The sequence below is a fragment of the Haemorhous mexicanus genome, chromosome Z (assembly GCF_027477595.1).
Source record: "Haemorhous mexicanus isolate bHaeMex1 chromosome Z, bHaeMex1.pri, whole genome shotgun sequence".
NCBI lineage: Eukaryota > Metazoa > Chordata > Aves > Passeriformes > Fringillidae > Haemorhous > Haemorhous mexicanus.
In genome coordinates this window covers 11,284,533-11,310,757 of record NC_082381.1, presented here as the reverse complement: position 1 = coordinate 11,310,757, position 26,225 = coordinate 11,284,533, and the positions used below count along the sequence as shown (strand labels likewise).

The window sequence follows — 26,225 nt, the reverse complement described above, 5'->3', positions numbered from 1 at the left end:
CATTCTGGTGAAAACACACCGTTAAGTGTGCAAGGTGTTTCCCAAACTCTGAGAAATAATATCACAGCATCAACAGTCTCAAAGTACAGCTGACTCTGAGTGAAACTGAGCCTAGTGGGTTTCATTGGTTTTATTACATTACTTATTAATATTACACACTAGTTTTATTTTTCTTTTATATCTTATAAGCTAGATTATCCATGAGAGTTTGCTAGAAACTAATGGGAGTTTCATTGCCCCTCACATCTGGCACATGTGCTTGTCTAACATCAGAGTTTTCAGTGGGATTATTTGCCTGTTTAGCCAAAGGATCTTCAAAATGGGAGTTTAAAAAATACTTCCTGAACTTCTGAATGCCTTTAGTTTTTCCATTGTCTGATTATCTGTTATTTTTAACTTGCATGCATTGCAGAGCTGCTGAAATTGTTCCTTTGTCATGCAGGGATAGCTTGCAAGACCTTAACAAGTCCCTGCTCAAGTTGTCTCCCTGGATTTGCTTCCCATTAGGAGGCAGAAATCCTGAAATTTGAGTAGAAACTGAAAAGTCATTCCAATTGACACTTCTGCAGTGTGTTTCCTTTGCAGGAGTTGTGTCCACCTTCACTTGTCTGTTCTCAGTAGTGCTGCAGGAGAGCAGGAGACAAAAAGGAAAGACCTGTGTGTAGGAGAGTGCTCTTCTTTCCCACCCCTCCATTCATTTTTGTCTTTGTTACATCTTGCTCCCCTGCTGTTTTTTTATTCTGTATTGTAGCTTTGAGATTAGGAGACAGGAAAAAGGAAATTCCAGAGGACTCAGAGAATGATCTCCACTGAAAACTCTGTTCTCCTGATAATGCCCTTATTGTGCTGGGGAAGCAGCACCTTACATTGGAAATTACCTCTTGAATTTTCTGTTGTAGATACCATAATTCATTGAAATTTTAGACAACTCCTGTGTTCAGACACTCTTGGTTTGCTTCTTCTTTGACTGTACCTTATGGCTGAGGCTGAATCAACAGCTGGATTCAGCTGCTGGTGTTCTGTATAAATTCTGATAAATTGTGGCATTTTTCTGCACCTCGTTTAGGCAGCAGGGATCAACTGCTGGCCCTTTGTGAGCTACCTAATGAATTTAATTTGGCCTGATTTTCTGTGCTTGAAAAACAATTCACTGTTAGAATGGGAGGTGAAGTCCACCTTGACTGGGGTCCTCGTGTTCTGTCTGATACACTGCTGGGAGCTTTGGCTTCAGAGTGATTTAAAGAGCCCAGGAGCCCTGTCAGGAGCTTGCATGGGGTGCATTTTGACAATGCCTTTGTATTTGTGCAGAATTACTTCTTTCCCTGTTTTTGTGTAACTTTTCCCCGTTTGGATGCAGTCGTTTCAGTGAACATTATCACCCCGTGTCTAAAGCCATTTGTCACCTAGCAACTGTGGACTGCCTGTTCTCATTGGCCCAGGTGGCCAAACAAGGAGACTACTGCAGGTAATCAATTTTTAATTTTTTTCATAGCATTTCATATGGAATTATAAGAGCGTACTTAAAATAAATTATGTTTTAATAGGTGTGCCGTGATAAAAATCACTATTAGGATTGTTTACAGTAGTTTCAACCCAATCTGATTTGGCAGAGCAACACTTCTGGACTTCATGCAAATCTGTTAGCATTGCAGTTCCAGTCTGACATCCCAATGTTTGCTGTTTGACCCGACTCTAGTAGATGATATCTCACTTACACCTACATAAATGATGGACTTTTTTATGTCTTTCTATAAAGAAATTATTGGTTTCTTATTCTCAGGTCTGATTTTATGGTGTGTTTCTAATACCTAAGAGTCTGGGGTGTCTGAGGTGTGTTTGAAAGGTGTATCTCAGGTAATTAATAGTAAATATTAGCTGCAGCTTGCAGAGCAGTGGAGATGCCTCAGCTGGGCTCACGTGTAAGAGCTGAGCTGCTGCCTCTGCCCCAGACCACACACAGGCAGGGGGGTGAAGAGAAATCCACCTGCAAATACCTCTGCTTTGATACATCATTAAAGATAATATTGATCACTTCTGGGCTCTCGGGATCCTGTGTGTCTCTCTATCAAAATCTCTTTGAAAATAATTGCTCGCTTATTTAGGTGTACTGAGATGAGAGAACAAACTGAAATCTGATTAATTCACTGTGCAGAATGTAAATAATTCACTGAATTTCACAGTGGCTTAGAGTAAACGAGCAGGAGGGAGACTTCTCAGTGAAGCCTCAGCTGCAGGGAAGGTGTCAATAATTAATTCTGGGGGGCTGCTGAAGGAAAGCCTGGACTTCAGTGTTATTTTGGGGGAATGTTTTTTGGTTTGTGAGCAGTGTTTCCTAGGGCCCTGCCTGGGGCAGGTGACTGAGCCAGGGCAGGGCAGAGGAGCTGGGGGGAGCTGAGCCCCTCTGCAGTGTGCTGGAGGCTCCTCCTTGGCACAGGCAGTTCTGCTGAGCTGGAAGGGATGCTGGGGCAGTCCAGGGGTCACCACCTGGTCTGTGAGTGTCCACTCTGCAGGCTGGCAGTGGATTTCAGTTTGGGGAAGGCTGTTGGAGAGTGGTCAGGCCCAATATTGTCCATGTACTGGTTTCATGCCTGCTGTACAACTGTTGGATGACCTTTGTGCTAAACCCCCTCACCATTATCAGGTTTTACCTCTTTCTGGTGCTTTCTGTTTGTAGGATGCCATTTTCTTTGGTCTCCATTTTCCTTTAAAATTGCATTAACATTCTTCAACCCAAGAGAAATCTCACTCCCCACATCTTCCCTTTGAAGTCCACCCAAAGTGTTAGTTCATTTCAGCCTTTAAATCCTGTGGCTTTATTTTTCTCAGAGAAAGCATTCTTTAGAAAGTATTTTCCTTAGAAATACTTGATGGAGTAGTTAATTTTTATAATTTGTATCTTTTCCCACAAAAGCTTACCTCACAGGTGACCATCCTGCAGGCTTCAGTTACAGTAGTTTTATGTACTCATTTACAAAGAATTAATCTCAGTTACACTGAAATTAATACCTTTCCTCTTTTGCAGGCCAACTGTGCAAGACAATCCTCGCGAAATAAAAATAAAAAATGGGAGGCACCCTGTGATTGATGTTCTCCTGGGAGAGCAGGACCAGTATGTCCCAAACACCACCAGCCTTTCAGTGAGTACCCAGAGGCTGACTGAGTTCAGGATCATTCAGGGCAGGAGGCTGGGCTGAGCTTCTGGGGCAGCCAGTGGAAGTAGGTGATGCAAGTCGAGCAGCCTGCTGGGCTGCATTTCAGAGAGGTGTTGCTAGATGTCAGCACATCTGTTCTGTCCCTCTGCTGGTTCCTTGCTGCCAGATGCTCTCTTCACAGCCTTGCTCAGTCTCAGGGCATAAAGGAATGAAAGGTGATCTCAAAAGTAGGAAAACAGGTGTTCCAATCAAATGGTTATTTTCAAAAAATGAGTGAATAATTACAGGGTTTTTAACAGTGTCGTCGTAGGGAGTCTACATTCTGACAAACTCTGGTTTTTGGCATCTTTTAATTTGCAAAATACAAACTATAGGTTCAGTTTTTCAGATTAATTCAAAGATTGCTTGTATTTTTTAAATGTCTTTCTCTACTGTGCAGTTTCCTTTATCAATGGAAATATTAGTGTGATACAGCCTTTTTTTTCCTGATAAACTAAGATCTGTCTTTTAAATTACATGCCTGTTTGAAGCTTTTCATTAAATATTTATCTCTCCATATACTTTTATAAATATTAAATAGCTGTTCCTAATGAATGTAAAAGATATCCTCACAACTTCTCTCTCCTCTTTATGCAGTAAATGTAGGATAGGTATGAAACAGCTGCCAGAGCAGGACATTGCTGTAAAAACAGCACGCAGATTTGTGTGTGTTTCTTGGGGAACAGTTTAAAGTGCTGTTCCCTGCTGAACAATGCTACAGATATTTTGCAATACATCAGAGAATGTTTTCAAAATTATTTGTCAACTCCAAACAAGCGACAGATGGCACTTCCAAAAAAATTCAGCGTGTCATTCAGGAATCATCATGCACTTTTCCCTCTTCAGTCCCATTCTTATGCTGGCTTTCTAAATACTGAATATTACAAAACCAAGTGATCAGGGCAGAATCACTTTTGCTTCTACAGTTCTTTGAGTTCTCTTTTTCTTGAGAGAGCTGGGTGGGAACCAGTTTATTAAAGCATCTCCAGTTTTCAACTGCTGTGTTTGGATCAGCAGGAAAATACATCTCCTGTCGTGTTGTCAGCTGAAATGTTGTCAAATATCCAACTTGAGGAAAAGCTTTTTTTTCTTCCTTACTCCCCTGAAATAAACAGGTTATTTTTCCATTCCCCCTGTTCTCCTCAAACCTTTGTGGGTTGCTTTAGAATTGTTTTCTTCAGCCATGGATTCCAGTGAGATTTCAGCTCATGGCTGCAGCAGCTGTGAGGACAGAGGGTTCTCTGGTCTGGTACTGCAGCAGATTCTGCAAAGCAGAGCCCTGGCAGAGCAGCCATCAGTCCCACAGCAGGGCTGGAGGGAGGCTGGACAGACCCCAGACACATGCAGGAAATTCATGGATCCTCATATGACCTTGTGAACTCGTTCTGGGTTTGAGTATCTGTAAATTCTGCTGGGTTGAGCCCTGTCAGAGTTTCAGGAGCAGTACTGAGTTACACTTTGGAGACTGGAATGTTATGGATTTCCTCATATAATCATGTGCACTTTATTACATCCAATCCTTTATTCCCAATAATGGCATTTTTTACACTTTGACTGCATTGTGACCTCAGTATGGGTGAGGTTTTTTTGCAAAAGCTGATCAGCTTTTTACCAATAATAAATACTGATGTCCTGTATCTTCTGTAATACCTGAATTATCACATAAAGGACAGTCCTGGCTGTGTCCTGTGCATGTTCCTGTAAACAGAATGAAAGCCCAGTCTGAAACCCAGGTCTGTGAGCAGTGTGAGACCTGCAGCATGGAGATTTGTTGGTTGCTGCTCCCACAGTGCCTGATCAGGGCCAAGCTGCCCACGTAGTGTGGCTGATGTCCATTGTGCACAGCTGGTCCTGCCTCCCTTGCCCCTTCCACGGGGCAGTGCACACTGCTGGCTTCTCTTCAGGTCAGCACTGGGTGCATTTCAAGATGATGCACCTCTGGGAAAGTCTAGCTGTGTGATGTCCTTGCATAACTCAAGCTCTTAGTCTCGACTCAGGCTGTGAGAAAGCTTTATGGGTTCATGGACAAGTTTTAATTTTGTATCAGCAGTTGTCTTGCACTTGAGGAACACGCTTTTATTGTGGAGCTGCAGACACACAGCAGTACCGTGGGGAGTCTTACAGTGAGATGAGTTCCTGCATCTGATCTCATTTTCTTGGGTCTGGTTTTCATGATGAGAGGCACTGATGGGAGCCTGGGCATGGCCTGCTCACAGCATCTGTGTTTTAGTCAAGTGCTGCCAGACTCAGGAATGTCTCAAAGCCTTCTTGTAGCCACTCTGAATGCCCTTTTGTCATTCCCAGCCAGCAGTTATGAGTGCAAAATCCAGGTCAGGTCTTTGCCTACCAGATCTTCCCATTTGACAATGAGACCTCAGGCTGGAGAGGAATCCAGATCACAGCCAGATTTGGGCAGTGCTGGCTGTGCTGGAGGCTCACCATTTTCTCCCTTTCTCCAGAGAAATTCTGAAGAATCCCAGAATGGTGTGGGTTGGAAGGGGCCATAAAGCTCATCTCATTCCTCACCCACCATGGCAGGGACAGCTCCTACTGTCCCAGTGTCCAGCCTGGCCGTGGGCACTGCCAGGGATGCAGGGCCTGCCCACCCTGCCAGGGAACAATTCCTCAGTGCCAAGATCCCAGCCAGCCCTGCCCTCTGGCCCTGGGAGCCATTCCCTGGGGGCTGTCCCTGCAGCCCTTGGCCATTGTCTCTGTCCATCTTTGCTGCAGCCCCTTCAGGCCCTGCGAGGCCACCCTGAGCTCAGGCAAAGCTTCTCCTGCCCGGGTGAGCAGTGGCAGCTGTGCCAGCCTTTGCTGCCAGCAGAGCTGCTCCATCCATCCCTCTGCCCATGCTGGAGCCTCCTCTGGCCTGGCTGCATCCAGCCCTGCATCCCTCAGCATCCCTCACTGCTCCCTGTGCTGGTGACCCAGGTCCCTGATTATTGCTTGGCTCCTTGGTGGAGAACAGGGAGGTTCTCCCTCACTCTGTCCATTTTGCTCAGGAGTAATCAAAGTTGATTTTGGTGCATCAGGGCCTTGATAATATCTGGAGAGGTGAATGTGATGAGCTCTACAAATGGAGGAAAGCTGTTCACCTGGAACTAGAATGTTCAAGCCTGCAGACTTGTCCTGTGTCCTTGTAAGCACACCAGACTTCCTGGTAGAAGCACCATGTGCAGGGCAGTGTGTTTCACCACTCTTTTGTGTTTCCAGGGAGATGGTGAAAGGGTCATGATAATAACTGGGCCCAACATGGGAGGGAAGAGCTCCTACATCAAGCAAGTGGCACTGATCACAGTCATGGCACAGATTGGCTCTTTTGTTCCTGCAGAAGAAGCCACAATTGGTGTTGTGGATGGAATTTTTACCAGGTAACCTCTCAAAACTGGAAATGCTACTGTGGCAGGGGGTGTGTGTATCAAAGTATAACTCAATTTTTCATTTAGAACTTGAGAATTTATACCTGAAATTTCCTTTTTAGAGGCACTTTAGGTTCATTGCTAGGTTTTGATTCCAGTTCTTTGGTAAGCTTTGGTACTTGTTTTGTCATCTTTGAATCTTCAAGAGGTAAGAATTTTAATGTGTCTGTCTTGATTAACATCCAGGTATCTAGCTTACCTGCCTGAATGGATATCTCAGCCAAATTCATGCTGCTGGGTAGTGGCCAAATGTTTCCCCTAAAATGAATGTTGTCACTTCTTAAAATCATGTCACAATTTCTGCTCTGAAGCTCTGTTGTATACACTCACAATATTACAGACTGAAAATTTAGGGCTGCATATATTTCATGCCTAATCTCATTCCTGTACTCTCAGTCCTAAACACACTTACTCCTCACTTGATGTCCTTTTAAGAATGAATAATGACAATTTATTTCACTGTCTCATGCTTGAGACATTGCTGAGTAATTTGTAAAAAGGATCAGTAGAGTCAGAACTCTGTATAGTATAATCTCATATTGCTAGGATTTATTGCCCTGTTTGCCCCCTTTTTCTTCAATAATTACTTTATTTAGTCAAAGTTTTGTGTTACTGGTGGTGTTTGAGGTGGATTATCATGGGTGGTGATAAGTTTCACAGCAATCAGGTGTCTAAGCAAGAATTTCTGGAAATTCCTGTTGTGTGATGCCAGTGTGCATTCCAGAGATGACTTTTAATCAAGAACCTGAGCTATCACCTGCAATTGCTTCATCCTACAAAAGTGTTGTGTTCTTGCTTTCCACTGTGTCACAGCCAGAACAAATGAGGATCACACCTTGATGCAGGTCAGTGCCAAGCAAACAATTTGTATCCCCTTCCCAGAAATAACTGGAGATGAGAATTCAAAATGCTTCCCTTTTTTCCCCCACCCTGTAATGGGCTGGTTGATGGGGTGAGCATTTCTTGTGGGGACACAGAGATACACAGGGCCTGGCTGATGATACAGGAGGAGCATTTGAAGATTATTTTTGTCTTCCTCTGGGGTTTGTAGCTGAACATGAGTACTTCACTTGGGTTCTCACTTCCTCAAATTCTAATTGTACACACACTCAAGCTGAGTACCTGCTTTCCTCTGCTTTTCCTAGACTGTCATTGCAAAAGGGTGATTTCTGCAAAAAATACTAAGAAATATGACACATTTGTTGGGAGAGATGTTTTGTTTTGAGCCTACTTGAAAGAGAATAAATCATATCTTCATCTGTGTTCCACCTGTTCCCCAGTGTATTTCCCTGACTCTGCCTCACTTTTCTTTGTATTAGAATAAAACCCAAGCACTTTTCTGATAAAGTAGTGTGTGCAAAGGCAAAACTTCTGCTTTCAGACTTACAGCCAAGCAGACACAGAGTGTTTTTAACTCTGTGAGCTTTCAGACCATGTAATTTGTAGCCCAGTCACATTCTAACACAAGGGATTGAATTTTTTTTTTTTCCCCTTGTCTCTATTACTTTTAGAAGCTCAGCTGGATGTGCCATTCCTCATTTAATGTGATATGTGTCAAACACCAGATGAAAATGTGGAAGAATTACTGAAATTCCTGTAATTACACCAGCAATTTGGAGTAAAGTAATTGATTCAATATCAATTAAAGGATGAAATTCATATTAGATTTTTAAGATAGAAGTAGTTATGCATCAGTTAAAAGGTAACAGGACAAAAAAGGAGAAAAGGAACAGGTTAGAAGACTCTGCTCAAGATATACAGTGACCATCCAAGAAGGGGGCACCTCTCTTTTGGTTGGCTTGGGGTTTTTTTGGGGTAAGTTTTGGTTCTTTTCAGGGTTCTGGCAAGGGCCTTAAACTATGTCAGTCTGCCAGGCAGGTTAATGTGGTGTTGCATTCAGGGAATTTCTCAGCCATGGGGAGTTACCCATGAAATAGTTTTTAATGTCTGGTTTAAGGAAAGGATCACAAACCAGCTGTCACATACCATGTCCTGCGTGAGGTGTGATGCTTTTTTCTAAAGCCTCAGGTTTTGCTCTGTCCTCTCCTCTGGTAGAGAATGACCTGGAAGAGAACAGAGGCTTTCTCTTAACTCTCACCCAATTTTCCTTTTTTTTTTTGTTTTCACCTTCTGGGCTTTGTTTTGCAGGTTAGTTTTGTTTAGATTTTTTTTTTTTTTAATAATTTAATTTTTTTTTTTTGGATAACAGCTATGCAGACCTCCTTTCTGCACTGCCACCCCAGGCCACAAGGTCTTGCTGAATAAACTGCGATTTTCCATTTTCTTGCTGATAACTTCAGTACATTTCTAATACTTTTAAAGCTTACCATGGGAAGGAGGTGTCAGTCTTCAAGGTACTTCCTTCACTGCTGTGGTGATGTTTTGGGAGATGCTGTTAGTGTGGTACCCCTGCAGGGAGAGAGAGTGAGGGATGCTCAGGGATGCAGGGAAGGATGTAGCAAAGGATGCAGGGAGGGATCTGTGGTGCTGCACAGGCTGGCTCTGTGAGGGGTTCTGTGCACCATGGTGACCAAGAGTTCATGATAAACCTTTTTCCAGTCCCTCTTTTGGTTTGTAGACTGCATCTTCCAAGTGTGAATTTATATAGGTTTAAGGGATTTGTATCCCCAGGATTTGTGTCGTGTTTTCCAAGTAGGGTTTCCATGGAAATTGAAAGGCTGCTACTATGGTTATTCCTTGTGATATATTGTGCTTATGGAGGATAGCATCTCTAAATTGACTCTACATGCTGGATTACACCAAATGTTTTGCAAGATGCAAGAGGAATTGCTTACAGGTAGAGTGAAGATTGGAATGATCTTTCTTCACTGCTGGGTAGGTAAGACAGGGGACAGTGCTGAGCCTAGCCCAGATTAGGGGGAGGACACAGGATTTTGAGGGTGTTTGCTGGTTAGTATTTTCTTTTTTTTCCCTTCTCCAAGAAGGGATAATGTTTTCTTATAATATGTTCTTAAAGAATTTCAACTTGATCAGTGGCATTATATTTGAAAAAATTAGAAGGGTTTGGAAGAGGCTGACATCCCATCTATATTGACTTTTAATGGGATTTGGATATTTAATTCTCTGATGTTTGAAAATTCCCATCCAAGTTTCTCCTTGCAGTAACCAGGCTCATTTTCTACTTTAAAATCAACCCTCAGTTTTTGTTAGTTCTAATACAGTCAGTGAGACACTGACATTAATTAATATGCTGTTTCTGTGTGTGTTTGAGCAGGGAGGCAAAGCAAGGGTGGACATCCATGTGTGGAGGAATTAATGACAGGAGTTCTGCTGGCCTAATCATGCCCTGGGGAGGGGTGGTGTTCAGCTGCTGCAGAAAGCTGACCTCTGCAGAGGTCCCTCTTCTAATCAAAGATTGATAGCCTTTCCCACTGCTAGGAGGCTTTATCCTATTTCCTGTGGGCCCACAGTAGCTGTTTGTGAGGGTCCATGTTCAAAATTGGGAGGGAGAGGGAGAATGCTAGAGCACTTTGAAGGCAAAACATCTTCAAATAAACAAGATAATTAGCACTTCAGGTTACCCAAGTGCCTTCAAGACTTTGAGAATCAATTTTTGGACATCACAGGCTGCCATCAGAAAGAATTCTGTCAAGGAGAGCACCCCCTGCCAGTGCCAGGTGATGGTATAGGGACAGAGTAATTTCCTTCCTGGAGCACTTACCTGCCTGGATTTCTTTTCCTGTGTGGAAATAAGAGCTATTTTCACTTTTTTCAGGGAGCCAGCACAGTCTCTACAGTGACCCACACCTTGCAGTGAGGTTTCATGCCAGCCAAGCTCTAAATGCTGTTAAAGGTGCAGCTTCAGTTATCTGAGCTAATGAAGCACCTGTGCCTCAGGTGCCTTTGAGAACTGCCTCTTGCAGGGGGTCTGCCTCATGCTGAAAGGTCACAGGAATAAACAGAGCCATGTAAACTATCCTCTCCTGCACTTGGCCTCTCTTAGAAGAGTTACCTTGCTGCTTACAGCCTCCCAGCATGACTGTAGTATCAAATGCACCTGGAATTGTCTTAGGGTGTGTGGAGAAGGCAGGGATGGAGGGGGCTGGCAGTGCAGGATAGTCCCTTCACATCACATCGTCTGTATTTAGATGAAAAGAACTTTCCTCTGCCTTTTCTCCTTGTAACTAACAGATGATTTAAATGTGTTTTTAACTTGGAGGGCCCTCCTCATTGCTGAGTCTGCAGTTAGACAAGAGGTACTCCCTTGTTTCAGATTCCTTTATATATGTGAAAAAATTGTGAAAACAGATGTTGATTGCTCACCTTGCCTAGGGAGGGATGTTTTATAATTGCAGCTTGTATTACCTGTCTGTGTAGAGTCCCTCAGACAGACATGGCCAGGATGGAATCCTGGGTCTGTCTGTCCCAGCTCTGAAGTTACATCACTGTTTTGGTGTTTTATAATCCCTTGTTCTTGTATAATGATGTGGAACATGTGTAAGAGCAGTTTGTTCAATTAAAACCAGAGTGCAGAAATCTTTGGACAGCTGAGCACTGAAATAGTGAAGGAGTTCAGCCCCCTCACCACTGGCCTTAGTTGGGTCACATAAATTCCAGCCACCAAGGGCCAAGGCCACCCTGTGCCTTGCTCTGGCTTTTCTGAGTTGGTTGATGGGTTCAGTATAGGCAGGGGATTTTGATCACTTCAAGCAGCAGCAGAACAACTGAGAGCCTTTCCACGTGAAGGTCCTGTTGAAAATTGCATTTGAGGTCCATGGGAGTGTCAGCTGTGTCCTGCCAGCTGAGGCCTCAGGTGACCCAGCTCAGGTGGTGAACACACCCCTTTGCAGGGGCTGGGGAAACGTGCACACAGGCTGTGTGAGAGGACACCCAGGTGTGTGCCTGGCCCAGTTTGTCAGGGATGGCAGTGTCAGTGACCAGGCTGTGGCCAGTCCCAGAGCAGGGACAGGGCTGCTGCTGTGGGCAGCTCCCATCTCTGCTCCCTGTGACAGGGACAGGGCTGGGGCTGGGCCAGGGGATTTGGGATGGAGATGAGGGAAGGTTCTTGCCCCAGAGGGTCACTGCTGGCACTGCCCAGGCTCCCCAGGGAATGGGCACGGCCCCGAGGCTGCCAGAGCTCCAGCAGAGCTTGGACAGCCCTGCAGGGATGGCCAGGCTGGGATTGCTGGGGCTCTGGGCAGGGCAGGGGTGGCACTGCGTGGTCCTGTGGGTCCCTTCCAGCTCAGGGCATTCTGTCCTCTGTCCAGCCTGGATATTCTACCCCAGCTGACCCTGGTTTTGTGTGACACTTTGCCTTGGAGGCACCCAGGAGTGCCCATGAGATACTCCTTCTTTTCCAAGAAGCAGAACTGGTGTGAGGGAAGCTCTCTGCTCCTGCCCTCCCCAGTGTTTGGACACAGTGACCATGCATGTTTTTTACATACTATGCATTCCAAGTTAAAGAAAAAAGGGTATTACTTATACATATACCTGGCTTAACAGGGTGACCCTGATGAGATTCAGTCTCTTTTTATCTTTAGGGAGCTGCTGCAGCAGCCAAGACATTTCCTCAGAGTCCCTCTAAGAGGGAACGTGGTGCTGTTCTGCCAGCTGGGGGCTGTACTTCCCTTGCTGTGCCCCTGCTCAGGTGGGATCTTCAGCTGATCTGAAACCCACTCCGACCAGGTGTGGCCCATTCCACTGAGGTTTGTGAGTGCTGCACAAACCTCACCTGGTGAAAACCTCACCAAACTCACGTGGGAGACAACGTAGTGGCGTTAAAAAATAAATCAGAGTTTGAGTGCCTGCTGGAGTGGTGTGCCTGGCACTGCTCATCTCCATCATCCTGTGAGCAGAGAGCCACAGCAGTCACATGCACTTGGGCTCACAGAGGTGGAAGGGGAGGGGGCATTTGTGTCCCAGAGTGACAGTTCTGGTATGATGTGCCTACAGGCGTTGTGGATCCTCTCAGGTGGTTTTCCTCTGCCTGGACTCTTCTCACCTCACCGAGATTTATGGGGCAGAAAGGAGGGGACTGTTTGTGGCTCTGTCTCTGCAGGATTGTGCAGGGTGAGTGGAGCCCTCATCCTCTCCCCATAGCTGGAAAGAGCTGCTGTGAGGGCTCAGAGGACAGCTTAGAGACAGAAGATTTCTTCAAAGGAAACTGAAAAGAACCCCAAAAAACTTAGCTTATTACTCCAGACTTCTGGAGAGGCCATGTGCCAAACAAGCCAGAGTACTTTCTACTGTATGGTTTATTAAAATGTCTGTTTTTCTGATCTGTAAGTGGTGGAATTACTCCCCAAAAGGTCAGGCCTTATAATAGATGTATTGTGAGTGTTACCTCCCTGAATGCATTTACAGCTATTTAATTCTGACAACTTGACAAAGTCATATTACTGTTTCACAAGTGTGTGGAGCTGAAAGAAACAAGTAGACAAACATTTGATTTTAGCTGGATGAAATGTGCATACCTATGGCATTATCACAAATTTCAGTAAGGTTTGAACTCATGATGGAAAGCAAATTTTGGATGAATACCTGCAAGCATTTGGACAATGGACTTGGGATGCTTGTATTTTATTTTTTCTTTTCTTCATTGAAATGCCACCATCATTCAAGTTTGAAAGATACTTAAGAAATAGCTTACTTTAGATTACTTTCAGGTTAAAATGTTTCAGGGCTTGCTAAGAGGATATTTTGTAAGAACTCCTGAGAAACTCAGAAAGCACAGGATGGAGCGGGTGTGTGAAGCAGGGAAAAGAATGTTCTGTCAGACTGGAAGCTGAGTGGAGGATGTTCTCCAAGTGCTTTTTGCAATACATTGAGATAAATTACGTGAGAACAAAAGCAAAATAATACTCCAAGTATTAATGGATGTGACTGCTCCACTGATGCAACCTCTCATGGCAAAAAGAATTCTTACCTTTTTGTAAGTAGGCAAACCACGTTACACTTGATTTCATTCAGCCAGTTTCGTTGGCTTATCAGAAGGGAGCTGCACAGGAGAAGCACAGAGGGGGAAATAGTTGTATTTGAAATAATAAATAAAATAGCAAGCTCCATTATTAAAAATCATCCTAATTACATCGGAATAGGCAAATATTATCTCTCATTTTTATATCACTTGTGAATTTTTCTGATTTTAACTCTAAAGACCAGAGTCTACATTTCAAAAAATCCTTGCTTCCATTTATTTCTTTATTAAGCTTTAATGATTTATTTGAAGCTTACAGGGTAAGGTAATGAAGATAATTTTTTCTAGAAATACCAGTTAAAATCACAATACCTCAGACAAAGGAATGCATTCATCTAGACAGCTTCTTCATAATCAGAAAAATCTAGGCTGTGAAACCAGTGGGGAGGTGACAGCAGTGTTTGGCAGGTTTTGCAGGTGTGTACAGAAATCACCAGGAGATTGATCACTGAGTCAAAACTGTGGAGGAGTTTATCTCAGCTGAACAACTTGTTTGTACAGAACCTGGTTGTGACCAGAACTTTGGAGATTTTTTTAAAAGTTCTGTAAACCTGAAAATAAATGTTTACATCATTCAGCTCTTCCTTTGGAAAAAAAAAAAATTAGAACAAATATAGAAGAAAGTCTCTCAATTTGCCTGAGCAGTTAGACTCTGAAAGATAATGGTCAGAAAATTAAAAAAAAATCAAAGGTACTTTTTCAGGTCTTTGTTTATTTTCTATGTCTGTGGTAAAGCTTAGTGGTTCTGCCTTGCACATTGATTTATTTATTGTGCAGAAAAGAAGGGAGCTGTTCTCACAAAGTAATCCCAAGTGAATGGCAAGTCCACATGAGAATTTTATATACTGACATGCCAAGAAAGTATTGTTTGTATTGAAAGCACAATGAGTCAGACCAACAGAACTTTTAGCTGTCAATAACCCCAAAGTAATTTTCAGAAATGTTACTTCTTTATGGCACAGTAATTTGCTTCATTTTGTTCCCCCTTAATTGTATTTTTGTTTACTGCCAGAGTAACAAGAATTACTTAAGCCTTTCATTTATGCTCACAATCAATCATGTAATTGCACCTCTGGGGTAAATTGTTCCCATCTTTTGGGGAAGAACAGGGTGCTGTATTAAGTACATTGCACCATTTTTTATTATGTGGAGATAGCTTGGGTTTGCATTAAAAAAAAAAAAAGCTGAAGTTGTAGTTAGTGTTGTTAAACTGAAGAATTATTTTGTTCTGTTTTTTTCCAGAAAAGTTGTGTCTTGGACCTGTCACAGTACGTTTGAGCTGTAATTGCTTCTGACAGTGTTCTGTGGCTCTGTAGGAGCAAGTTAAGCCAGGCTGTGCATGTATCTGTGGCTAATTTGGTTTCATGTCTGTTCATTTCACAGAAACATGCATCTGCAGTGTGAGGTTTGCATCTTTTATACATGGAATACTGCCATATTCTGCCAGACAGCCTTTGGGGGTGCATGCATGTTGCTGGTAAAGTCTGCCTGCAAACTGTGCCTGCAGGGTCTGAGATGTGCCCTGGAAATCCATCTCAGGCAGTGCAGGGCAGGTGCTCACACTCAGGGGGACTCACAGAGCACCTCCTGCTGCCCCTGATGGGGTGGGGAGGTTTTCCCCAGGGTGCTGCAGGGGCCAGGGCAGGAGGAAATCTGCCTGCAAAGCTGACCAGCTGCTGACAGTGAGGGTCAGTGGTTGTAGTTACCTTTCTGACACTCTTCCATCCTATGCCTTGACCCAGTCACAGGTGGAATTGGATTGTCTTTGGCATCCACAGGTGTAAAGGGGAAAAGTTCACTTGTGCTGAGTGCTTCAGCCATTGTCCCTACTCTGTTGCTATAGTTCCTGCTCTTTAATCCCCCCTGGCCTCAATCCTTCAGCTACAAATGCACATTAAGTTAATTACCTTGAGTTCCCTCCCTGGTGTCCCAGGCAGTGAGTGCAAGCCTGTGCATATTTGAAGGTGTTGACTTGTCTCTGTTTTTTCACCTTCTTCCAGCTAATAGTGACGACTCTCAAAGAAACACCTTAATTTGAATATCTGCTCTTAGAATTTATCCTTCAGCAAAATGTTTTGCCCTCATAAGCTGGTCTTTCTCTTGATCACCAGTGGCATGTGTACTGCTAATTTAAAAGTCAGTGATGTGTTTGCCCTCAGCAATGTAACAGGTATTTTTAAGGAGGTCAAATGTTACTGGGAGTATCATTGCTGAATTTCAGAAAGCAGATTTTCTGGGTGTTTCTCACTAGGTAGCGTGACATGACCTTGTAGTACCTGAGTTTCTGTTAGTCCATGAAGTCTAGGGATGAGGGGTGCTGGTAACTTCTGGTCCCTCAGGGCCTGCATTGACTCACAGGGATTCTGTCCTACCTGTCCTGTCAGTCCAGCTGAAGCTTTGGAAAAGATGGAGTGGGTGTTCTTCTTCCCTCTGGCTTTCAGGGAAAAAAAAAATAAATCAATGCGCCTCACATCTTGAAAGTTAATCCTGTTAGAAATGTTTCTTTTAAAACGCAGGGGTGCTGGTGTGTGCAGCATTCCCCTATGAGCCAGCCCTAGAAGGAAAGGAGGATTTCAGTGATGATTTGTTCTGGCTGCTTCAGTTACCTAGTGATACTGAGAAGGGGGAAAAATATTTAGAAACCACTATGAAAATGAGTATTGAAATCACTTTGGACTTGCTTTTCTTTCTAGGATAATGCAAAGTTTGTATCCCTCAGAGTCATTTAATATCCTCATTAATCTCTCAGTGGCTGAGAGCATCACATATCTACAACAATGTGCAAAAGAAAAATGTATTTTACATTGAATGCGTTCTGTCAGGCTTCTCAACAGCTGTTCTCCTTAATTGTGTAACATACCATTGGTATTTCTTCATTTAAATTTGCAGATAAGCAGTTGTAGAGATGGCTGAGCACGTGTGTGTGTAGACTGAAAACAGCTTTATGTCATGAGCACCCTTTGATTCCCTGTCATCATCCATGTCACTTGGCACATTTAGAAGTCACCCTTGAATAATGCAAAAATAATAACTATCCTGATAGCCATGCTTTCCGTCACGCTTCTTTTTTTTCCTAATTCTGTAATTACAGCTTCTGTAAATTATTTTTCTTTCTGTCAGTTTTTGGTCTGCATCAGTGAGATCTTGATGGAAATGAAGAGGATGATGTACCAGTAGGTTGTGGGGGAGTGTGAAGCATTATTTTCTTGCCAGTGAGCTGTTACAGATTTGCACATGCAATCTCCTGAGGAATTACTTAATACATCTCCAGTGTCCTGCCTGTCCCTGGTGGGCTGTCTGTCCCCAGTGCCCTGACCACACTGCTCTGCTGGGCACAGACAGGCTGTGGAGAGCAGGGCCCTGCCAGGAAAGGGCTGAGCTGCAAGGCAACAGCACATCTACTCCTCCCTTCTTGTAAACTGGTTATTTTAATTTAAATTGCTCCTGTGCAAATGCAGTGATCTTTGAAATGACATTTCAGAGGGGTTTGTGTGAGGGAGTGAGTGGAATTGTAAAGTTGCATTATAAATTTATTTTATTCATGGGGTTCTCAGTGCTATCTGTGAATCACAGAAAGTGATTTTTGTTGGTGCTGAGAGTGTTGTACACCTTATTCCTGGAGAAAAGAGTAATTTTCTTTGAATGTTAATTGTTCTTGAGTTAGGTTTGTTCTTCTGCAACAGGTTCCATTTTTGCAGTAAGTATTTTAGGTGAGCTTCTAAACTCAGATGGATATTACTGAAATCAATGGGAAAACGTAGTTTAGGTGTGGGTTTTCTCCCCAGCATTGAGTATTCTGCAGTGTAGGAGTCCGTAAGTAGCACTGGGCTGTTGACAGCAGTGTGAAAATAAGGCCCTAGATAATGGCTTTGCAGTCTTGTTTTCTGGGATACATGTGGTGGAATGGTACCACTGTGAGCTCCAGGGCTCCCGTTCATTTCCACAACCTGTGAGAGAGATGCACACTGAAATAAAAGAGGAATGAACTTCCTGGGGCCCACACTGTGATCTCCAACCCAACTCTAAGAGCCTCTGACTTCTTTGGAGAGGTAGTGCAGTTATATCCTCTAAGTTACCCTCTGAAAATTAACCTAGAAGACATTGCCTCTCTGCTGGTTTTTTCTGAGGCCTTTACAGGAATCTTTGCTACTTGAACCGAGCACTGAAAACAGAATATAATCCATCCTCTTTTCCTCTTTTTTTTTTTTTTTTTTTTTAGTTTGCATACTAAATGGGTTGAACACCGTAAGATGAAGAGCTTTTAATTTTGCAGGATTTGGTTGGCTGTCAAAGAGACATTAAAACAAGTGATTTCCAGCCAAATTGCATCTGCTGAGGAGTGATGGATCCAAGGAGACGCTGCTCGTGCTGCCTGTCTGCACGTTCCTTGTGGGCAGGACTGGAGAAGAAGAATTTAATGTTTTAATGTATAAAAACATTTAGCAGGAGATCTGCATTGAAATGAGGATTCCAAGCCACTGAGGAGTCCTGGAGAAGTTTGGTGGGGTTTATTATGGCTGTTTTAAATGTGAAAAAAAACCCAAAAAAGGGTTGTTTAAGCAGTAGGTTTTGTGACTCAACAACTTTACTGTATCAGGAATAATAGAGCATAAAGTTAGGGAGCAATGCCTTGCTGCAAATTAGCTGTTACTTTTATAAATGCAATCATCCACACTAAAATGGTTATTCCTGCTTATTTCTGGGATAACAAAGCTCAGTATGTATGTTCAAAAAACAAGTGTAAATCTTCTAGTGTAAAGGACAGAAGCAGAAAGAACAATTTTATCAATTTTCAAAGGATAGCATTTAAGATGTTTTATGTCATTTAAAAATGCTCTGTTTGTTTAATCTGTAGTTAAGCCTGAGTTGGATTGGAATGTTTTAAAATGCTGGAAAGAAAGACTTCTTCTCCAGCTGTCTCTAACAACAAGGGAAAGATAATACTAATTTCTCTTTGTATCTTGAGCATTTAGTGAGGAAGTTCAGGAAATTATTTTTGTGAATGCAAATTAGATACAAAGCAGGCTAAAATATTTTGTGGGCTCTGTGGAAATGATGCAATCCCAGAGAAAAATGGAAGCTCTGTGTGTAATCATCACAGGCACACAACAGCCAGCCTGTGAGATGCTGTCCCTGTAAGGAAAAGCCAAGTAAGAAATGAGAAAATAATAGCACCACTAATTGTAGGGTCAGAGACTAACACTGAGCTTGTTCATTAAGGAACCAGAGACTGTTCAAACATAACAAGTATTTGTCATTCTGATTAATGTATTTGCAGTTAACAGTGTTACAAAAGGCCTGGGTTATCCTGTATCTGAGCAGTGAGGGGGATTCTTTGATTTTACAGCAGAGCCTGGTGCCTGACAAGCTGGGAAAGGGGCACAGGGGTGGTGGGGGCACTGTGAGAAATGCACTAAAATCTTCATCATTCCTAACCCAGCATTTGAAAGGATTACAGCAGTAAGTGGCTTAATAAAATGTTAATTTCACAAAACCTCATTATCCTGAGTTATACACTTAATTCAGAGAAAAATCATGTGCACTTGAATTAGCTTATGGCCAGAATCACCTGTCTTTTGGGGTATGTGGGAGTGTAACTTGTGTGTATTTGTGTTTAAGCACACAGACATTGAAACAAAAACTCAAATTTTCTCATGTGCCCATCTCCAACCAAGAGTAGTTACTTTATAACTGAAGATTTGCCTATTATGCAGTTATGCATGACAGATTTTCAGGGCAGGGACCAGAGAATATATACAAATCATAGTTATACTGGGTCCAGCCTGCTTGGTTTTAGTCAAATGCTCTTAGTCATAAGATCCTCATAAAATTATTTGTATCTTGGTGGTGCCTCAGGAAGTCACAGAAGCAATTATAACAGAGAGAGATCCAGCAAAAGAGAGAGAAAGAAACCACTATATTGGGCTTCTCTTTAAAGGTTCTGATTGGCTCTAAATACTGTTGTGGCCAGCTGTTAAATTTGGAAATATAATCTACTAAACTCATGAGTTAGTTTTCCTTAAATCAGTGTGGCTTGTATGTAACTATATATTGGCTGATAAGAGTGAATAAATCCACTTTTATGTCCCTCCTCAGTGGGCATGCTTGTGATGACCTGTCTCAGAAGGGATGCTCAATGTGATTGATGTAATTCAAAAGCAGAAATGCAAAAAAGAAATGCTCTTTCTTCAGTATAGAATGGGTGTTGCTTGCCCAGGTCAGGAAAGCTGCAGGAAAAGGGAAAACCAGGGTTGACTAACAACAGGTTTCTCAGAGGTAGACCACAAATTCACAATTTGAGTTAGGGTTTGAGGGTTAGGTGGATCTGAATCAGAGCTGGAAGAGTTGTGTGGAATGTGGAGGAAGTTGAGTGTGGAGCTCACCTGCTTGCAGGCGGCTAAGAGTTGTGTTTGAGAGAACTTTGGAAATACCTTTAAATCTTTTTTAAGGACAGTGGTTAAGATTGTGTACCTGTGCAATTAGGGGAACTAATGGTTGTTTTGTTAGTGCCTGAGGGAGGTGGCTGCTCTGCTGTTTGGATGCACAAACACCTGGTCACACGAGCTTCCACTCGGTGTGGAAATGCCATATCAGATACCTTTGGGTATTGTTGGCATTAGAAACCCATATGAATAGGGGGTTGAACTAAACTGGAGGAGTAAAATTCACCTTCACAGCAACCTTTATGGAATTCTGGTGAGCTAACTGGACTGAAGTCCCGGGGTTCTTTTGGGGGAAAAGCAGGCTGCCTTGTGCAGTTTCTGAAGGTGGGAGACTGTTCTGGCAGGTGAATGTTCTGCTGCGTTCTTCTCCTCTGTTTGTAGCAGCAACCAGAGATTATAACAGAATGGTTTCATGCCCGTGATTATTTTTTTCCCCACATTAGCTGACGTTTATAATGTTTTTGTGTTCTGTGTCCCGGTGCAGAATGGGCGCTGCAGACAACATCTACAAAGGCCGGAGCACCTTCATGGAGGAGCTGACCGACACTGCTGAGATCATCAGAAAAGCCAGCTCGAGGTCGCTGGTGATCCTGGATGAGCTGGGCCGAGGGACCAGCACACACGATGGCATTGCCATTGCGTATGCCACCCTGGAGCATTTCATCAGAGATGTAAGTGCCTTGGTATTGGAAAAATAGCAATATAGCCGGGTGGGCCGTGCCTGGGCTTGCCTGGCCCTTGCTGCTTGCCCAAACAGCAGCTCTGTGGTGTTCCACCCCACAGACACCTTGGGCTGGCTGGGAGCTCCAGCTGGGCACCTGGGGACAAGTCCAGGTGAGCAGGAGCTCAGGTTTCCCTCTGTGGAGAAGCTTTAGGTGATGGGGAAGGAAAGGAGGGGGTTCTGATGGAGGGTTTGGATCCAGAGCTTTGTTCTGGCCCACAGGCCTCTGAACCCAGCCCCAGCTCCACAGAACTCCTGACCCCGTGGGTGCTGCTCCTTTTAACCCCAGGGAGAGGGCAGGGAAGGGACAGGGAGCCACCAGCCAGGGACAGGAGGGGAGGTCTCAGGGGACAGAGGACACCTGGATGGCCCAGTGCCCCCCGGGGGTGGAGGCCATCCTTTGGATCTGCCAGTCACTTCTGGAATGCCAGGGCTGACAGACAGTGCTGGGAGGGGGCAGGGGAGGGGAAAGGAGAGGTGGCTGACACACCTGGCAGGGAATTACCATAGGAGGAGCCGGGTTTCTGGGGTAAATCCTGGAATCACACAGGATTTACCTGACGCAACACCTGAGGCGCTCTGTGGCCCGGGTAGGCCGCGGCCCTGGAGAGAGGGGCCCCGTCCCCCTCAGGGCTGTGGGGAAAGGACACGGGCTCGGCTAGGCTGAGTGCAGGGGACACCAGGTGAGGCCCACAGGTGCTGTGTGTGTGCTGCAGGTGCAGGCCCTGACGCTGTTTGTCACCCACTACCCCTCGGTGTGCGAGCTGCAGCAGCTGTACCCCCGCGCCGTGGGCAATTACCACACGGCCTTCCTGCTCAGCGAGGAGGACAGCACACAGCACACAGGTCAGTGCCAGGCACTCAGTGCCAGGGAAACAGCCCACAAACAGCAGAGGTTTGTGTCCAAACAGCAGACAGAGGAGCCCTTTGCCTTTATTCCAACCAAGGCAGAGGCCATGGGCCATTCCCTGGGGTCTCTCACATTTTTGGAGGTGCAGCCTCCTTCTTATCCCAATTTCCAGCCACATTTCCCTTCTCTCTTTCCCCTTGGCTGAGGGACTGGAGAGGTTCAGACTTCCCAGAACTCCTGATCCCAGAGATTCCCCTCTAATGTACAACCCTCCCTTTTCATGTTTAATTCTTATGGAATGTAGGGGGTTTTTCTTCCCCGTTGTTTCTTTCATCTTTCAATGTCTAATTTCATTTCTCAGCAAAGCTAAAGTTCATTTGCGAAAGTAAATCTCTTTCTGCATTGATCAATCAGTGGAATCTTTCGCATTGTTTCTTTTCTCTCCCAGTCCTAGTTTTACTTACCAGCCCCACAGCTGGTTTGTAAAGACAAATCTCTCATTCCTCTCATCAGCCACAAAGTAATGCTGATGTTGATGCCTTTTCAGACTGCCTAAAGACAGGAGCCAGACTTCTAGAAAGCTGTTCATGGCCATTGTCCTCCTCAGACCTTGCCAAATGCTTTTTCTTGCATCCCAACCTACCAACCTGAGCAGTCCCCAGGGGCTGCTGCCAGCAGTCTGGGGATCACTCCGTGCCTTTGGGGGCTTTTGGGGCTACCTAAAAACAGGGGTCAGACAGAATTAAAAGAATTAAAAGCTGTAATATTTACTGAAGGCCTTCAGGTACATTTTGGGCAGACAAAACCCTCCCTCAGGGGCTACACCCAACAATGGACCACGGGTCAGGGTTTGCACACTTTTGTAAGTTTGATCCATTTGCATATTGGGGGTTAATCTAACAATTCCAGCTTCAGCTAATGAAGTCATTGACCCCCAGTTTGCCCCCCAGCTCCCTTTTGTTGGCATCTCTGGCCCTGAGGCAGTGAGGTGTCCTTGGCTGCCAGGCCTGGAGAGGAATTGTTGTGTCTGCCCAGGATGGGACAGCAGCAGCTGACACTGACTGTGGGGTTGGGAGTGTGACACTAAAGAACTGCAGGGTCACAAATACATGGAAATTATAAAAGCTGAAATGCTAGGATGTCAGTGTGACACTGTACACCTCACCTGAATGTGCTACACCCACCCCAGTCACACATTTAGGGGGGTTGGAGAGTGGACATGCATTCCTCCACGTGTTTCAGGAGGATATCTGAGCTGGGTAGGGAAAGATTCACCCATCCCAGCATCCAACTTCCCACAGCAGCCAAACACAAAGGATTAGGGAGGAGGGATTAGGGATCAAACATATGGCAGTTCTTTCTCTGAAAGATCTCACTGTCTGGAAACATCTGCTATTTATGGGGCTGCACAAGCAGGATGTGTTTTGTAGCTCCCATGGATTTCATTTCAGCTGGGCTGCATCATTTAATATCGTGTACTTTCAGTGTCTTTGTCCTACTGTGTCAAGCAGCTCCAAAATTTAGCACTCTATGGAGTGAAAAAATGCCTCTGATTGTTTGGAAACTGTTTGGAAACATGATGGCCCCAGTTCTTGAACTAAAAGAGCCTGTTCACAGAATAATGGTACAATTTTTAAATGTGTTTCTGTAATGACTTGCTATTGCTATTTGCCATTAACCTTTCCCCCAAATAATTCTTTATATTGTATTATCTGCTTACCTTGTAAGCTGATCAGGACAGGGGACTTATGTATTTGCCTCAAAGAGGAGGTTTTGAACTTGGTTTTATGTTTTTAGGCTCTGAAGTGGATGAGAATCCTGAATTTATCACTTTCCTTTACCAAATAACTAAAGGAGTCTCTGCAAGGAGTTATGGGCTAAATGTTGCCAAACTGGCAGATATTCCTGAAGAAATTTTGAAGAAAGCAGCTCACAAATCAAAGGAGTTTGAAAGAATAGTGAACATGAAAAGGTCAGAACAAATGTGAATTTTTTCCTTTAATTATTTCCTTCTGTAATACCTACTTATGTTCTCCGTAGTGATAGTGAAAATACTAATGACTTTAATTTAGAAAGTATTTATTATTTACTTTGGAACTTGAAATTGTCTTTGCATACTAAAGTGTAGAAGGAAATACAGACTTTCTTCTTCTAGTTTAACTTCAAAATAAATATTTATAAATTATTTTGATTGCCCCCAGAAACACTCAGAATTGTACTGAAACTTCTGGGGATTTTAATATTTCCCTGATATCCGATTTTCATTCAGGGGTGTTTGTACCTTATATATTAGAGTAGTTATGAAAATTCCTGTGTGTATCAAGTGGCATAATGGATTTGTAAATCCTGTAACATTATGTGCACAGTTTAGACATTCATAACTGTTTTCACTGTTTTTTTTTTCCTTTTGCTGTTATTTTCCGTGGCAGTCCTATGAGCAAAATTCAGATAGCCCCATAGGAACATAATGAACCAAGATCTTGGTTGTCTGATGGCTGTACCTAATCCTGACAGGATAATTTTACATGAGAACATTTTGACTATTAATTATTTATAGGTGCAAACTTTGAAACTCAACAGCGCTTGGTGCTTAACGATGTTTTTTATCCCCTCTTAATAAAGCAAAAGAGAAACTTTAGAAGGAACTTGACAGTTTGTAGGAAAAATAATGCAGTGGTTGATGCTAATTGGAAATATCAGTCTGTAATTGGCAAAATTAAAAAAAGCCAAATCTGGAGCAGGGTCCTGACGGTGCTGTTCAGAGAGTGGGTCTGGTCTGCGTGGTGGGAGCAGCAGTGCCCAGCTCTGGGAACCACACCTGCACCTGCTGGTGGCACTGCCCTTGTCACAATACCCACGGGCCAGATGCCTTGTCTTTTTTTTTTTTAAATCACCCTCATATTATTCAAGAAAATCCACGGGGTAATTCCAGCCAGTTTTGACATTTGACAATTGACGTTGTCGTCGGCAATGTGTATTAAACCATTTTAAATGTCTTGGAATTTGTCAGAGCTCTTATAAATCAAAAAATGCTGAGAAAAACCAGGAAGGATGTGTGCACTCATTTGTACTGAAAAAGTGTTTTCTTGTTATGGTCCTACAAATATAAATTTGTACGAACTGAATGACCAGAATGAAACAGGGAATGTTTTCTTAACAATGCTGTTTATTTCCTTTAACAAGTAGTTTGTACCATTTGTTTATATGATTTTGTCAGTGCTGCTGGTGCTGTAAGTTAGTTATGAAATTAATTTGTTGGCTGACCTAGAGCCGGAACATGAATCTTAGAAAATATTAACTGGTTGTTTGAAGATCACATAACATTTTGAGCTGTGCTATTTTGGACTGTGTATAAAATTATGCAGATGATTGTAGGATTTGATTTGACTTTCAGGGTTTGATGTGCCTCACTTAAAAATGTGTCTGTATTTTGATTAGGTTTTTTTTTTCTTTTTCTCCCACAGGAAAAAAATGAAGTCCTTTGCTGAAGCATGGAAGATAAATGATTCTCAGGAACTACAGAAATGGAAAAATATGTATGAGCTTGAGGATGAAAGAAAGGACAGTTTTTAATCCTCAAATCATGGTTAAAGATGGAAGATGCTGGAGATGCAAAATACATGTCTATAGCTTAATGGATTTATCAGGGTGTAGTTCCAGGTGCACTGAGTTGACTTTTTTGCTTTCTGAGAGATCACAGATGCTGCATCATGTGTAATTTTCTCTCTCCACATCCCTTCCTTTTCACCCTTTTCCTTAAATGCAAACTGCCTATGGGGATTGGTTCTAATTTGTTTAAAAGCCATGAAAAAAATATTGATCAATTATAAGGTAACTTTATAAATAAAACAATGTGTTTCACCTTTATTATCCTTATTTCTGAAGAAATATTTCTGTGTTTTGGGAAAATGTAGTTGAGTCTCAACTCTGCTGTACAGCCAGCAACTGCTAACAGTGGTTACTATAAAGAGACTTTTTTCCTTGTTCCCATAATAATGCATTAAAAAATCACTGAGTTTTTAGAGCACCCTTTTTTCCTCATCTTTCCCCTCTCTGGCACAGTCTGGAGAAAGACTGAAATCCAAAAATAGTGTTGGGATATTGTAAGGGTGAGTGAAAGGGGCAATTCAGAGTGTGCAGCTGGCATCCCCAGTGCTCTGTCACATGCAAAGTGAAGCTGAAAAATTCAGGAGGGCTTCTCAATTTTTAAATTTCCAGTTACCATGGCCAAATTTCATATGGGAATATGATATCCAAATGGATTTTCCCTACAAATAACCAGACTAAACACATTGCTGTGAAAATGGACAGTGATGCTGACGTGCCTAAAGTTCAGCAATTAATATGAAGTATTAAGGAAATAATGCAGTGGTGTCGTGGGCCTGGGTGCCCTGCAGCCCTGAGGAGCCCCCACCCTAGCAGGGAGCCCTGAGGGAGCTGTGGTCCCCTGGGAAGCCCCAGGAGCAGTTTGGTGGCAGGGTTTGTCCCTGAAGGCTTGTCCCTTTCTTTGGTCTAGGGTTTGACAGCGCTGGAGCAGCCCCTTCCTGAAGGACTGCAGAAGAGGGAGGGATTTTTTACATGTCACAGGCAGCTGCTAATCTTAAACAAACAGTTCTCTCCAGGTGTCAGGACATTCAGGCAGCAGGGATCAGCTCCTCCCAGAC

The 26,225-nt window shown here is 43.5% G+C and overlaps 1 protein-coding gene across 5 annotated transcripts in view; it reads left to right on the top strand.

Moving 5' to 3' along the window:
• The window catches only part of MSH3 (mutS homolog 3), a 95,356-nt gene extending 69,919 nt beyond the window's left edge, over positions 1 to 25,437 (top strand). For 3 of the 5 annotated variants that reach the window (XM_059837091.1, XM_059837092.1, XM_059837090.1), the window contains 7 exons: positions 1,358 to 1,465; positions 3,023 to 3,137; positions 6,405 to 6,562; positions 20,475 to 20,661; positions 21,428 to 21,557; positions 23,359 to 23,533; positions 25,026 to 25,437. In XM_059837091.1, the coding sequence (XP_059693074.1) occupies positions 1,358 to 1,465; positions 3,023 to 3,137; positions 6,405 to 6,562; positions 20,475 to 20,661; positions 21,428 to 21,557; positions 23,359 to 23,533; positions 25,026 to 25,134 (982 nt within the window). In that variant the 3' untranslated portion in view covers positions 25,135 to 25,437. Of the gene's footprint in view, positions 1 to 1,357; positions 1,466 to 3,022; positions 3,138 to 6,404; positions 6,563 to 17,766; positions 19,042 to 20,474; positions 20,662 to 21,427; positions 21,558 to 23,358; positions 23,534 to 25,025 lie in introns of those variants that run through there. The other 2 variants (XM_059837093.1, XM_059837095.1) reach the window with 2 other exon arrangements.
• Positions 25,438 to 26,225: the final 788 nt, after the last annotated feature.